This window comes from Mauremys mutica, chromosome 7, assembly GCF_020497125.1.
Source record: "Mauremys mutica isolate MM-2020 ecotype Southern chromosome 7, ASM2049712v1, whole genome shotgun sequence".
Taxonomy (NCBI): Eukaryota; Metazoa; Chordata; order Testudines; family Geoemydidae; genus Mauremys; species Mauremys mutica.
In genome coordinates this window covers 85,635,385-85,651,411 of record NC_059078.1, presented here as the reverse complement: position 1 = coordinate 85,651,411, position 16,027 = coordinate 85,635,385, and the positions used below count along the sequence as shown (strand labels likewise).

The following is a 16,027-nucleotide window of genomic DNA, read 5'->3' as shown; positions in this document are numbered from 1 at the left end:
CTGATATACTACAAAGCTAAAAGATATGACCTCACCCACCTTCTCTCTCCTATTCCGCAGGCAGTTTCAGTTTACTTATTTTAGCCAGAAGGACATAACATTTCCTGCTGTTTGGTTGGTCGGTGTGTAAAATGGAAAAATGCGTGACAAGTTCTCCACTAAATTTTTGGGGACTCAGTAAACATCTTTGCAACAGTCTATTAGAGCTTGTGATACAGAGTTACAGGTCTGCAGAATCTCTCAGTTTTAAGTGACACCTTCAGCAGAATTGGCCAGTTTTTGTATATGTAGTGGTAGCTTTGTAGTATATCAGAAAGATCAACTACACTACACGGTAAATGTGCTACCTACCAAATGTTCTGCAGGATCAGCTAAATTTACTGCAATGTTCTCCTGGTAATAACTGAAGAATTTTGTGATTTAATGGCATTTCAATATGCTTGTCCATCTCAAAGAGCCATAATATAGCAAAAGTAAGTCTGAGAAAGAGAAGTCCAGTCCTAGAATACAAATGCTGCAGATAAAGACCAGATATTGCAAAAGAAATACAACTTTGCAAAGCAAAACTAGCAACATGGTTTTATTTGGTGTTGTAATGATTTTAAAATGGGGGTGAACGTGTTGAATTACAACAATTTCAATTTCATATGCCTTTTTCCCTAACCTTCTGCTCCGGAGTCTGATACATGTCCTGATGCCAGGGCTGGCTCCAGGCACCAGCTTATCAAGCAGGTGCTTGGGGCAGCCACTCTGGAGTGGGGCGGCACTTTCAAGTATTCGGCGGAGGGTCCCTCACTCCCGCTCGGAGCGAAGGACCTCCCGCTGAATTGCCACAGATCGCGACTTTTGGGGGGGGGGGCGGGGGGGCGCCTGCTTGGGGCGGCAAAACCCCTGGAGCCAGCCCTGCCTGATGCTTACAGCTAACTACATACTCTACATGCATTGTAATCTATACTCCAAGTAATAGATCAATATACGAGAAGCCAAATTAGAATAAAATAAATTCTATTTTATTCATCATTACCTACTTCAAAATATTTCAACAGACTTTCATCACTGCTGAATAATTTTCTGAATCTTGGCTGTTATTAAGCTTTGCTCTTGCATTAGTAATACTCTAAATCTAAGAAAGCATTGCATCACCTACATTAAATAACAGCACACAGTATTCAGACAGTTTCCCCATGACAAGTTCTATGAAAATTATTGAGGGTTTGGTGCAAATCATCCCTAGGTGTTCTCTGTCTTGATCATACAGATGGTAAACATTCTTCTAACATGATTGTTCTTGAAAAAAAGATATAGAAAAATCTCTCTTTAAAAACCATCTGACATGTTTATCCAGATTAAGGTACTGACTTCCAGCTTCTTGGTAGTTGTCACAGTTCATCTCCTCTGTAAATTTTTAGCTGGTGAATTATATAACCCACAGAACCACCACAGCTCCCTCAGACCAAAATAGCTGGCAAAATTATTTTAATAAGGCCACTCACTCACCAGCAGTCTGACATATTTTCTATTTTTACCTTGAGCTTTATTTAGTGGTTTTGCCAGGTTAAATATTTCCAAATTAACCATCACATACAATGTAGTAAGGGGCCGTCAGAGTAAAAATGTGAACTGGGCAAAGAGACCTACGTTATGAACTCGGGTTAGAGTTCTGGTCTGAGAATTATCTTCTCTTTAATTGTAAGTACTTTTATGTACTGTAGAGTCTGAGCAGCTGTTACATCAATAATGGTAAAACTCCAGTTCAGTGACAGATTATTCAAACAAATTAAATATATCAAATCCCACAGCCCGATGACAGCACAATCAGTTTGACTGGTCTGTATGTACCATTTCTCTATTCTAGTCTGTACTGAAGTAGGAAAGTGAAGCTTCTCCAACATCTCCAGTTACAATATTAGTGACAAAAACTGATAAAAAGATGTACATTTACACAGTTAATTCTACCCTTTTACATGCAAGGTATTATACTCAGTCACTTTATTTCAACAGATTAGAATGGTTTTCTCCTGTTTTAAAGGGAAGCCTGTCAAAAGGAGCAAATAAATCAGTATCATCCATTAACATCAGTATAAGATTAACACAGGATTTTAAAAAGCAGATAATGACTAAAGCCAGTTCCATTTTAAAATTAATTCCCCACTCTTTGTTGGAGATTCAACTTCATTCTGAAATGGGTTTGAATCTCTTGGTAATTCATATTCTACAGCCCAATACCTATTAAAAATAACCTGATTTAACTCAAAACTGATCATCAGATGGGCTTGAGAGAACATGTTCTATAAAAACCATTTATCTTAAGTATACATTTTTCTTCTATTATGTTCAAGGGCCAAGTAATAGCTGTTAATTACTTTAATCAGGGCACGCTGATTATAATTTAATTTTGCACACTAAGGACACAATCCATTAAATGAATTACATGTGAGCAAAAGTTGAACTTAAACATCACATTGCATTAAAAAAAGGATATTTTTGCATTTAGTTTCCCTTTGTAAAAAAAAAATTCAAATCTCAGATGTTGAATTTCATGCATTGAGGTATGAGAGAGGCACAGTTTCCCAACTTTGCTGCTCCTGTTGGTTAATAATTGGAGATAATTTTCTGTTGCACTCAGTTAATCAGGCAACAGCACATCTGTTAACATTCCCAACAGAGAAAGAGTATATTTTTCTTTTATAAATGAAAGATAAAAATTTGAAGAGGATCTCTTCAAAAAGAAAAAAAATTACAGAGCAGTTTTGTGCCTCCAATCTTCTTCTGTTCCTGATATGTCATTTCAAGAAGGATTTTGTTGTATATCAGTCTCAGGGCCGGTGCAAGTATGTTTCGCGCCCAAGGCGAAACGTCCACCTTGCGCCTCCCCGCCGCGCCCCTGCCCTGAGGCACGCGTGCCCCCCACACACAGCAGCTCTCCCCCTCCGCCCTGAGGCACCCCCCTTGCGGCAGCTTCCCCCCGCCCCCAGAGGCACGCCCTCTGCCCCAGCTCACCCTGCTCTGCGCACGAGCACCCTGAGCACGCCGTGGCTGCTTCACTTCTCCCGCCTCCCAGGCTTGTGGCACCTAAGCTGATTGGCGCCGCAAGCCTGGGAGGTGGGAGAAGTGAAGCAGCTCACCCCTGCTCCACCTCCTCCCCAAGCACACCATGGCCACTTCACTTCTCCTGCCTGCCAGGCTTGCGGTGCCAATCAGCTTAGGCGCCGCAAGCCTGGGAGGCGGGAGAAGTGAAGCGGCCACAGCATGCTCGGGGAGGAGGTGGAGCAGGGGTGAGCTGGGGCGGGGAGTTCCCCTGCGTGCCGCCCCTCCCCTCACTTGCTGCAGGCAGCCCTCCCCATGCTCCCCTACCCCAGCTCCCTCTGCCTAAATGCCGGTGGCGACCGGGGCGGCCGAAGATCCAGCCACCGTGGTCACTGCCAAAGAAAATGGCGCCCCCCAAATCCCAGTGCCCTAGGCAACCGCCTAGGTCGCCTAAATGGTTGCATCAGCCCTGATCAGTCTCCAAAACCGTAAGCTGTCCCAATAGTGGTCCCCACCCCACCCCCGTTCCTGCCTAAACCTACCTGATCAAACCAATTGTAGAACATGCGTGTTGTGATGTCAAAGGGAACAGGGCTTCATTTGGTTCTGCTAAAAATGTCAGGGGTCCACTGAACATGCTCAAGAGGAGTTGTTTTATTTTTTTTATTTTTTAACTCTCTCTTCTCTCTTTCCAGAAAGGTGATTTCTCTGGAGATGTTACAACCTGAGTGAATTTACCTAATCACCCTCTGCTAGTCTCCTCCTTCCCATAAAAAAACATACAATTCCACAACACATACACAATTGCATTTTTAACACAATGTACCCCAAAGGTATTAATCCTAATTCAAAAAGGTTTAATTTAATTCAGTAAAGTTAATTCCATACGTTTTCTTCAGGATACTGTCAGTGTGTCACATCCACTACAATAAAATAAAATAAAATAAAATACAGTTTAAAAAACCAGGGTTAACAAAAAATCGTGCCTGTTTGTGTAGCTGACACTGCTTTAGGAACACTGGTTTTGCCTGTTAGGTTCACTCCCTCTGGGGCACCTGGCATTGGCCACTGTCGGTAGACAGATACTGGGCTAAATGGACCTTTGGTCTGACCCAGTACGGCCATTCTTATGTTCTTGTGTCTTCATAAAGCAAATCTGTTAGAAATATAGTACACTAACCCTATTGTTAGCTTCTGAAGTGTCTAAGATTGCCTGTTGATCTTGTTAGATATCTTTACACTTCAAGGCAATGCAGGCAATCGTATTTCTAGCTATGAGTACCCTGCTTTGCACAACTCCAACCATGACTACCACCTCTGACCTATGTTAGCTGTGAAGTTCCCTTGGATTACACCAATTTAAAAAAAGAAAGGGTATGGTTACATTTATACTATGTTGTTAATGAGGCCATGCAAAACAACAGCCATCTGGAAAAGCTATTGGATTTCCCATGGGTCTTCAACAAACATTCACAATTTTCACAACTGAAATGCATCTGTTCATATTGGTCATGAAAGTCAGCATCCTCCAGTGTAACGAGAGTCAGACATGTTAAGACTAGCTAAATAAATGTTGAAATGAGATGCTGTGATTTAGGAATCTGTTGATAGTTAAAGTTTAAAGTAACACTAGTTAATGCAATCATCGCTTCCTTATTTACACAAGATAATAGAAATATGTACTTTTTAAAAATCAGTATTCTGCAACCCAATATTATCGTCTTATTTGCATGCCAGGAAATGAAACAGACCTGCCCAAAATAAAGTTTGAGTACAAACTGTAGCTTTTATTCTGAGTTGGAGGTTAATACTGCTAAAGTCTGAATCAGGAACTTCTGAATGGCAATGTAAAAGAACTAAAAAGACCAATAACAAAATTCAAGCAATATTTCATTTTCTTTTTAAAAAATCAGAAGAATCTTTAAACGAAGGAAACATTTTCTAGGGGCTAGATGTTTCCAGCAAAAGGAAGAGACTGACCATGCACTTTAATTTTTCCATACCCAATCACTTGTGTAGAACGGTTTGTTTTAATTACAAGACAAATTAAATTGAATCACTATAGTACATATCAAGCACAAATGTTTATGAACAGGGATAATTACTTATTTGACAGACAATCTTTGCTATGGGCCATCTATTGCATATGGTAACATTTCTATTGGTTTGGTTTGGTTTTTTTAAATGAAGAGCCGGATTTTCAAATGTGCTGAGCATTGGAGCTGCCACTGACTTCAAATGGAATTGTGAGTGCTCCGAGCTACTGAGTCTTTGAAATCAAAACCAGGCTCTCATAGTCATTGTATTAGGAACATCAGATGAGTAAGTAAACAACAGATAAGTTTTCAAAGCCATCTTGCTTCAGGATAAGTCATCTTTCAAAAAACGCAAGACATTCTTCCTGAGATTTAGCAGTATAGGATTTACAGAAATAACTATAATAATCACAGAGATCAAATAATAGAACACACAAGTTGACAGTTTCAGACTCAGGGTACTACTGGAAATAGCGCTAGAGCTAATAAATTTGGGCGTAACAGTTTAAAAATTTGAGATTATTTAGAAAATATTCTTTATATTCTGATTACCTATATACAGTTGTATAAAATACAACATGCACAACATGTTTCTTAGGCCACCAAAACTTTTCAAGTCAGCACACAGAGAGAAAAAACACAGTAACTTACTTGGTTACAAAACTAATCAAACTTGATTTTTAAACCTGTAACCTTGTTTACCAGAGCAGATCAAAGTCTGGAACAGACATGAAAGAAGTGCACAGTAAGGAAATCCAAGAGAAAGGAATCCAAGAAGCACATAAACAATCTCCTGCTGAGTTGCTATCCTCATTAAGTTTGTGTGTTCCCATGTGTAACATTACAGAGCAACTCAGCAAATGGAAGGTCTCAAGAATCATGAGCTTTCCTAAAAGTCTTAAAATATTAGTTGTGCTGCTCAAAAAAGCAATTATTTCACCTAGGTTTTCCTTAATATGTTGCAATATTATGATGCTAATATTGATATTAATTACTGTACACATAGTTTGTTATTTAGAAGCTCTCTTGTTTCTCAGTTTATTTATGATGCTTTGAAAAAATATATCATTTGTTCTCAATGATTTAAATGTGTAAAATGTAAATGAGTTTTAAAAGATTAAAATATCAAAGTTTACTTTGAGTAGAAATTTGCAGAGTTACACAAATTAAAGTTTAATGTCAATAATACAAATATAAGCAACCGGTACAGAAATGTTAGGTAGTCAAACACCCATGTTACTGGGTTGCTAGTATTTGTAGAATTGTTTGTCAATACTATCGTGCATGAGTTGCCAAACAAACTATACAATGTACAGCCAATATAACAAAGCCAATTCTCAAATATCAGCACTTCTGTTTAGGCCAGGTCTACACTAGAGACTTTTGTCAGAATAGCTATGTCAGTCAGGGTATGAAGACCAACACAGCTGTGACAGCAGAAGCCCCTAGTGTAGACACAGCTATACAGCTGTACTTTGACCCAAACGGCTCACTCGGGGAGACGAGGGCCAGGGCTTTACTATACCAGTACAAAGCACATCTTTGCCAGTATAAGCTGTGTCCACACTAGGCGTGCTTTGCTGGTATAGTATACCAGTGTTCCTATGCCTGTAAAGTGACCTTGTGTAGACATATTAAATAATTACATTTATCCTATGGGATATAGTTCAGGTGGGATGAACTTCTTACATTCAGCTGGTCTTCCAACCAGACCTCAGGTCAAATCAAGGCCCCAATTCTGCAAGTGGATGGAACCATGCACCTATGTGGGGTCCCATTGGCTTCAGTAAGGGTCCACCTGTATGAATACGATTGCAGGATCAGGGTCTAAATGAAGAGTGCAGGGCATTTTTATTAGATGTTCTAAATGGGCTGCTTGGGAAGAATTTCAACATTTCAGATCCACTGCTGTATAGTTAGCAGGTTCTCTAATTCAAGTACACCTCTACCCCGATACAACACTGTCCTCAGGAGCCAAAAAATCTCACCGCGTTATAGGTGAAATCACGTTATATCAAATTTGCTTTGATCCACTGGAGCGTGCAGCCCCTCTCTCCCGGAGCTCTGCTTTACTGCGTTATATCCGAATTCATGTTATATTGGGTCACGTTATATCACGGTAGAGGTGTATTCAAATGCTCCTAACCTCCACCCTCTAGTTAAAAAAAGGCTACATTTTCTCTCAAATTTCTCACCATGTACCTGACTCACCAGGTAAGAAGTTTGCTGGTATCAAATTGATGGTACAAAAGAAGCATAAAAACTGTTCATTCTCGTTGTTTTCCACATTACTGAATCACTTTCTGAAGGAACTTTCAAATACCCCATCTTATTCTCGTTAGAAAGTGATATCCTATGTTGACAAAATATATTGTTTTAAATTCTGCATTAAAAAAAAAGAATGTAAGACAGACAAACTAATCTTGGTCTTTAAAAAAGCCACTTTTTAAAACTTCTGTTTTGTCTGCAGCTTTCCAACTTTACTTCCTTTCTGACAGGACGTTGCTGCTATCATTGGAAGGACTGCTTGTAATTCCCTGGATCTGCCATTGCAGATGGCAAGGAACAAGCAAGAGGGGTTGACAAAGGCCTTCCATCATCCTCTTCCATCTGAGATTAGCAATCAAGAGGGGGCTGACTTTTAGCATCTAGAAGACACTTTCAACAAACTATATTTGGATAGGATGATCAGAGGAGAGACAACAAGCTTGGATGGTGTGGAAGCAACCTCTAACAGCCAGAGAAGATGGACAACGGGCTACCAAAATAATCACTCTAGCAGAACAGCAGCATTGGCAACCTATTTCTGGATGGCCCACTCGTTGAAGAAATCTATGCAATTTCAAATATGAGCTGGCAAGGACCACTGAATTTTCTCCCCTTCATTTATTAAAATACTTTCAATATAGTTGCAGCTTTTTTTCTTCAAGAGGGACTGAATCTATACTTTTACTTCTGTGTCCTTCACCAAGATGTTTTCCCTACCTCTACAATTCACAGTTGCCATGCAGTGACGAAAATGAACTTATAATTAATTCAACTCTTCCCTTGGGGACTATTTTCCTCATCTCTCTCAATGGAAGCATGACAGAGTAACAAAATTGCAACCAACGCCCTGTATCATCAAAAAATGCCAGTGGCAATATTTCAATAATTTTTCCAACTTTATTTTGAAATGAGAAAAATAGTCATCACTGATCCTTTCCTATGTACCGTTTCATTTTTGATCCACTGGCATTTTCTGATGAAAAAACATTTTGTCACAAAAATTTGCAACTGGCTCTACTATTCTATAAACCGTATACAGAGTTGGAATTAAAAAAAATTAGGTTGCCTCAACCAAAGTATAAAATATATTTTTAAACATTACACATATTATAAAATCAGATATTTTATGGTTGTGCAAGTCAATGTATAAGAACTATGTAACAACATTCAATATTTCTACCAAATATTCTACCAAATTCATGTCCATTTTGGTCAATTTCACAGTCATAGGATTTTAAAAATCAAAAATTTCATGATTTCAGCTATTTAAATCTGAAATGTCATGATGTCGTAATTGTTGGAGTCCTGACCCAAAAAGAAGCTCTGTGTGTGTGTGTGGTGGGGGTGTCGCAAGGTTATTGTAAGGGAGATTGGGGTACTGCTAGCCTTGCTTCTGCGTTGTTGCTGGCGAAGGCACTGCCTTCAGAGCTAGGCAGATGGAGAGAGGTGCTTGCTGGCCCGGATCCTAGCTCTGAAGGCAGAGCCATGCCAGAAGTAGCACAGAAGCGTGGCATGGTATGATATTGCCACCTTACTTCTGTGGTGCTGCCTGCAGAGCTGGGCCCTCAGTCAGCAGATGTCATGCTCTAGATGAAGGCAGAAGCTCAGAAATAAGAGTGGCATGGGATGGTATTGCCACCCTTACTTCTGCCCTGCTGTTGGCTGGGTGCTGCCTTTAGAGTTGGATGCCTGGCCAACAGCTGCCACTCTCCAGCCGCCCAGCTCTGAAGGCAGTGCAGAAGTAAGGGTGGCAATACTGCAACCCTCCTAAAATAACCTTGCAACTCCCTTTTGGGTCAGGACCCCCCAATTTGAGAAACGCTGGTCTCCCCCCCTGTGAAATCTGTATAGTATAAGATAAAAGCACTCCAAAGACCAGATTTCATGGGGGGAGACCAGATTTCAAGGTCCATGATGTGTTTTTCATGGCTGTGAATTTGGTAGGGCCCTAGATATAACTTACAGGAAACTAGACATTTTTATGGTGCAAGAGAGAATTGAACGAAAGTCGGGAGGTAGATTAACATCTAATAATAGATTTAATGAGAGAGAATACATTTATTAGGCCAAATGGCTTTTTCTTCTGTAGCACTTTTATATGCTCTTACCATTAAGCTTGTGCATTTCCAGTCCAGCATGTTTACAAAGAAATGTCCAAGTAAAAAGTGCAGTTTCTCCACAATAGAGCCCAGATTGAACTGAGGCCATTAGGTGATACTGCAATACAAATTAATACTAATAGTCTTGCATCATCAAAAAGCTCTCTTCCTTGTCCTTTGTTTAGATCACATAATCCCCTTTTTGAATACTCCCCTGACTCCCCTTCCACTATGCATCAAACTCAAGCAGGTTTCCTCCTTCAAGGTTCTAGACCAGGGGTTCTCAAACTTTTTCTTTCTGAGGGCCCTCCCCAACACGCTATAAAAATTCCACAGCCCTCCTGTGTCACAATAATGGTTTTCTGCATATAAAATCCAAGGCCAGCATTAGGGGGTAGCAACAGGGCAATTGCCTGGGGCCTCATGCCACAGGAGCCCCCACAAAGCTACATCACTCAGGCTTCGGCTTCAGCCTTGGGTAGCGGGGCTCAGGGCCCGGGCTTCAACCCCATGTGGCAGGGCTTTCTGCCCTGGGCCCCAGTAAGTCTAATGCTGGCCCTGCTTGGCGGCCCCCCTGAAACCTGCTTATGGTCCTCAAGGGGGCCTCAGACCCCTGGTTGAGAACCACTGTTCTAGACAACTCTGCCCCTTCCTACCCAATCAACTGTCACTTGAATCAACCTCTCCCCTCTGCTGACAAGGGTTCCCATCCTTGACGTCTGTTCACAAACAACTCTGTGCTTTCTTTCATGCTGCTCCCCTGTGCAATTTAACTGAGGACAGTCCATGTGGATGAGTTTGACCTTTCCCTTTAAAAACCTATGTCTGCCACAACGTCAATAGCAAACCAAATTTACATGCATAATCTTCACAAACCACAAACAGCTACATGCTTTCTCCCATGCTGCCCCTTAGTCCTGGAACTCTCCATAAATATCTCTCTTCTCTTAGAGTAAGCGTATACTCTAAGAGTGTATACCGGGGCTTTTGTCCGAGTGTATACCGGGGCTTTTGTCTGCATTGTATGTCAGACATAGCTATGCCAACATATTTTTTAAGTACAAGCCAAGCCTTACTTTTCTCCCTGAAGTAAGGTTTTACTACTGTTGGCACTGCAGTACTAACACAGCTCTGGGACAGTGATTTGGATTTTATTCTGGTTCTATAATCAACTGCCAAAATTCCTCTGGCTCCAAACTGGGTACCTGATCCGTTGAGTTTATAGAAGTCAAAGGCAGTCAAATGTGATACTGGCCACATCGATCCTTTGTGTACTGTTGGCAGGGCCGGCTCCAGGCACCAGCGCAGCAAGTAGGTGCTTGGGGTGGCCAACGGATAGGGGCAGCACGTCTGGCCTCTTTGGCGGTAATTCGGTGGGCAAGTCTCTCAGTCCCTCCTGGCGGGAAGGACCTGCCGCCGAATTATGAAGTGGTGGCGGCTGCAGAGCTGCCGAAGTGCTGCCAATCGCAGCTCCTCCCCGCCGCTTGGGGCAGCAAAAATGCTGGAGCCGGCCCTGACTGTTGGCTACCATCAACACATCTGATATTTAAAAGAAGCCAGCTGAATTTGCAGGGCTGATTATATAACAATTTTATTCATAAGAACACATTTAATCTGAGATCAGAAAAATTTCAAACACCCATCTCACAATGCAATTTTTACAGTCACTTTAAATACTTATGCTAATGATAGAAAGCCAGGGATGATATTAGCAGGAGCAAAAAAGTTTAGCTTACAGAAACCATTCAGTCTACCTGCAGAGAGTAACCCACTTGATGAATATTTCCCTCAATAACAAAATAAGAACCTAATTTATTAGAATATAAAGTACCTTTTTCTATCAATGCTAAAAAAAAAAATCACATGTTTAATTGAATAAGGTCCTATTTATATTGGTCAGGGAATCTGTTAACAGATCTCTAGCCAACTTTGCTTACACACAAAATCCCTGTGAGAAAGCTGCAAAAACTGATTATCTTGGTAAATGTAGACTTAAGAAAATTATTCTCCACCTCCCCTGCAATGTGTGTTAAAACAGATAATAGGACAGCTAAGGGAAGCAGGACCGAGGATAGTTTACCAAAGTGAAAAACTCAACAAATTTACTAGGTCCTTAAAAAAAAAAACCAAAAAACCCCCCATGATTTTAAACTAGAAATTAGCATGTTGAGCACATTTTTCTGTTAATAACAGTTCTTGTATGGATACATATAAAATGCAGACATTAGGTTAAATGCAAATAACTCAAATTAAACAAGCAAACACGTAGATTTTGACACAGAGCAAGGACTACACTTAAGTATCTCACTTATCACATACTTGGATATTTATATATTCATTTTGCAAATTTGCTGCTCTCTATAAGCACACACACAGCCAAAAATTATCCTAATTACCCATCTAAAAAATGACCTAAAGAACTCCACATTCTACCTTAAAAAAAAAAAAATCCTTTCCCCCCAACTGAGGAAACGCCTAATAGATAGGCCTTGTAACATGTTCTGTAGGTCAAACAAACTTTAGGTTCTATTGGTGCAAGGGCGAAGCAAATTCTAGAACTGAGGGCACCCCCCTGAGAATGTCCTGCCTTCCGACTATAGATATACAAATGTAGGGATTAGCATCTCCATCGTCCCAGTTTCTCTCTATTGTCAGGTTAAAGCACAAAGAACTTTTTGAAATACACAGGATGCAAACCATAAAGGACTTCATTGATGAAAACCAACACCTTGAATTCAACCTGAAAAACCATGAGCCAGTGCAGTCTCTGGAGCATAAATGTAATATGCTCCGTTTGTGAACCACAACTAAACAAATGGGTTGCCATATTCTGCATTTGCTCATATTTCTGAATGGTCTTCAATGAAAAAGAGCACTCCCATAATCAGGCTACAATACTTTTATGCATAATAATCATGATTGCAATCTGGCCTCATTAGATCGCATGGGCCACTAGTTTAATTAATTGGATATCAATTAATTGCATAAATCAAATGGTATTGAGGTCTACATGCTGCTCTCTATAATACAATCTGATTAACATATTCAGTCGTTTCTGTCCATTTTTTTTAAACAGCTGGGAGCTCCAGTCATGGACCAGGATTCCATTGTGCAAGATGCTGTACAAATACAGAACAACAGACAGTCCTTGCCCATAGAGTTTACGATCTAAGTAGATGTTTACTATTATCCAATAATGAAAACAAGTTCACCCTAAATTTGCTGAGTTCACCTCCCTCATTGGACTATCACTCTCTCCCAAAACACACGATAAAACAAACAAACAAACAGCTCCTCCAGAATCCTCCTTCACCCAAACTAAAATAAAAAGTCTCGTATCCATTTGATAGCTTTTAAGTCTTCCCTAAATCTTGGATATTTTTGTTTAAATTGTAATTAATAGTGTCCACAATGTTTTAGTTAAAGCCAAACCAGTGCTGCATACAATAGACATATCATATTTGATGTATATGTAGTTCCCCTTGTTCAGGGGTGGGCAAACTACGGCCCGGAGGCCACATCCGGCCCTCCAGGCTTTTTAATCTGGCCCTTGAGTTCCTGCCAAGAAGCGGGGTCTGGGGCTTGCCCTGCTCTGGTGCTCCAGCTGGGGAGCCGGGTTGGGGTCCTGCCCCACTGCACAGCTCCCGGAAGCAGCTGCATGTTCCCCCTCCAGCTCCTATGTGTAGGGGCAGCCAGGGGGCTCTGCACACTGCCCCTGCAGCTCCCATTGGCTGGGAACCAGAGCGAATGGGAGCTGCAGGGGTGGCACCTGCGGACCGGGCAGCACGCAGAGACACCTGGCCGCACCTCCACATAGGAGCCAGAGGGGGGACATGCTGCTGTTTCTGGGAGCTGCTTTAGGTAAGCACCACCTGGAGCCTACCCCGCTGATCCCCTCTCATTCCCCAACCTCCTGCCCCAGCCATGATCCCCCTCTTGCCCTCCAAACTCCTTATCCCCAGCCCCACCCCAGAGCCCGTACCCACAGCTGGAGCCCTCCCACACCCTAATTTCATGAGCATTCATGGCCCGCCATACAATTTCCATACCCAGATGTGGCCCTCAGGCCAAAAAGTTTGCCCACCCCTGCCCTAGTTTATACAGATGAAGTGAAATCCTGGCTTCACTGAAATTAACAGCAAAGTTCCCATTGATTTCATGCTTAATACTATAGTCTTTCCTTGCTTATTTATACCCACTCTAGTACTAGGTCCCACAAGTCAGAAATTCTAATCACAAACTATAAAATGGTTTAATTGAGCATAGCAGAAAGGCAGGGGTGAGAGAGGATCTGAATTTGTTATTTAAACTTGTTGATGTTCTTCACAGCATTTTACCATGCTCTTTTGAAAAAGCCACTGGCTTCATTAAATAGAGAGAACATGTCACTTTTCAGGTAGTTTAGTTATTCCTTAAAAATATAGCAAATATATGCAACAAAATAGAAGTGAAAGCAAATAAAGCCACCAAGCAAAAAAATAAAATATATAAAAAAAACCCCAACCCCTATTTAAACTAAGAGGACTACACCAGTGGGAAAAAAAGTAGAGTAGCTTTAAATTATTTAAACTAATATTCTCAGGTCAATTTCATTGGCATGAAGATATGATTACTCTCAGATCTCCAAGTTATTTTATTTTTAACGGCTTCCCACCACATTGGCTAACAGATTGCTAAGGGTATCTTTAAATAATTTTCCCACCAACTAACACTTCAGTAGTTAACTTCAATGGGGCTCTCCACAGGTGCAGGAGTCTACCCACATGGATCCAAGTGAAGGATCGGGATGACAGTATTTTCATTTAAAACTTACAGCAAATATTGGTAATTTAGTACTGTAAAAGTTTCCTTTATGTTAAACCTAGTTGTATCCATTAGTATCAGATATGGAACTAAAACTACTACACAAAGTCACACCTTTTCCACTCAGTGAAAACCAAACAAACAAACAGCCAGTTTTCTTTCTTCATAGAAATGAATGCCCATATGTACTGGTTTGTCCAGGCATCACAGAATCTGTAGAAACCCCTGATCCTGCAAACTCCTATGCTGGTGAATAACAGACTCTCAGGTTGGGGCTACACACATGCATATTAACAGGATCAAGAGTCCACACTGGAAATTACTTAAGTAAGGGGGGGGAGATTTACTGAATCTACAAACAGATTACTAGCCCAGAAAGGGTCAGTCCATCAATGTCACCTGCATGAAAGTTATTATAAACAACTGCAAATTACTCTCCAGGAGTCTGAGAACATTTTGCTGTTCCCTGTGACGGACCCTCTCTCTCTCTCAGCCCCAACTTCATTTCAATAAAAAAAAAACACCAGCATCCCTCAGACCTCTTTGATACCTGGCTGCTTTTTTCCAGCAACACAGGCAAGTCATGCCTCATACCAGACGTCTTCTACCCAGGAAAACTGATTCATTTTAATTTGTGTCACAGTTACGAATTTAGCACTAGACTGCGCTGCCAGGCCAGCAGCCTCTGGCCACAGAGAAGGGTGCGCAGAAAGCCTGGGGAAGACTCCCCAGCCCCAGGAAGAAATACCCTTCCCCCCCCCAAGTGGGACTAAGCCACAGGGCAGGGGCACCCTCCTCCCAGCCTAGCTGCTTTCTCTCCAGGTGCCCGCTTACGGGGTTTGCTGGTGAGCAGCCACACTCGCCCCTCAACGTGCGCTGGGCCAGCTCCCTTCCTGCCCCTTTGGGGTCACCTCTTAACAGAGCAGCCCGGCCTGGGGACACGCCTCCCCGCCGAGAAGTTCGCACTGGGGGTGCCCAGCGCTCCCCTCAGACTCACCCACTGCCCGGATGAGAAACCCGTGGGGCGGGCGCAGCGCCCTGCGGAGCCAGGCGTCCCGCAGCAGCTGCAGAGGGGCGGCGGGGCCCTGCAGGAGCAGCACACCGCCCCGCAGCCAGCCCTGCAGCGAGACGCGGGACACGGCGCGCGCCAGCCCGGCGTCCCAGTGGCACCTGGCGTTGGCCCGGCGGAAGGCCCGGAACAGCGCCGCGCCGCTCGGCTCCCCGGCCGCCTCCCGCCGCCGGCGCAGCACCAGGGCCAGCGAGCCGGGCGCCAGCTGCACCGCGCGGCGCGGCCGCGGCATGCTCGGGCGGGCTCCGGCTACGCATTGTCCGGCTGCCGCTGAGCCGCCGAGGGAGCCGGGCTGCGGCCAGGGGGCGGGGACAGCGCCGCGGGGGCGGGGACAGCCGGGAAGGCACCTGCGGGAGCCCCGGCCTCGGCCCGTGTCTGAGGCGGGTCTGTGCCCCCCTGAGTGCGGGGGGTCCGCGACCCAGAGCCGCCGGGGGGTCAGCGCCTCGCTTGTCCCACGGGAGCCTCCCAGGCCCCCCACATCCTTCCCCGAGGCGAGGCCCCGCCGGGCCCCGTGGGGAAAGAGGTGGCTCCCACCCTGCTGATAACGCTTTGCAGGAGCGAGCGGGGCTTCACCTGCCCAGCCAGCCCCCGATTTAGATCACTCCCAGAGCACTGCGGTGACCAGACAGCCTGATATTTGGGGCCTTGCCTTACACATGCAGCTGTGTCCTCTCCTCGCAGTCCCCCGAAAAGTGTCCCAATTGTTCCACTTGCTAGTAGCTCAC

The 16,027-nt window shown here is 43.2% G+C and overlaps 1 protein-coding gene across 4 annotated transcripts in view; it reads right to left on the bottom strand.

Annotated features, from left to right (window-relative positions):
- The window catches only part of STOX1 (storkhead box 1), a 31,499-nt gene extending 15,965 nt beyond the window's left edge, over positions 1–15,534 (bottom strand). For 2 of the 4 annotated variants that reach the window (XM_045022595.1, XM_045022598.1), the window contains exon 1: positions 15,231–15,534. In XM_045022595.1, the coding sequence (XP_044878530.1) occupies positions 15,231–15,534 (304 nt within the window). Of the gene's footprint in view, positions 1–6,752; positions 6,862–15,230 lie in introns of those variants that run through there. The other 2 variants (XM_045022596.1, XM_045022597.1) reach the window with 2 other exon arrangements.
- Positions 15,535–16,027: the final 493 nt, after the last annotated feature.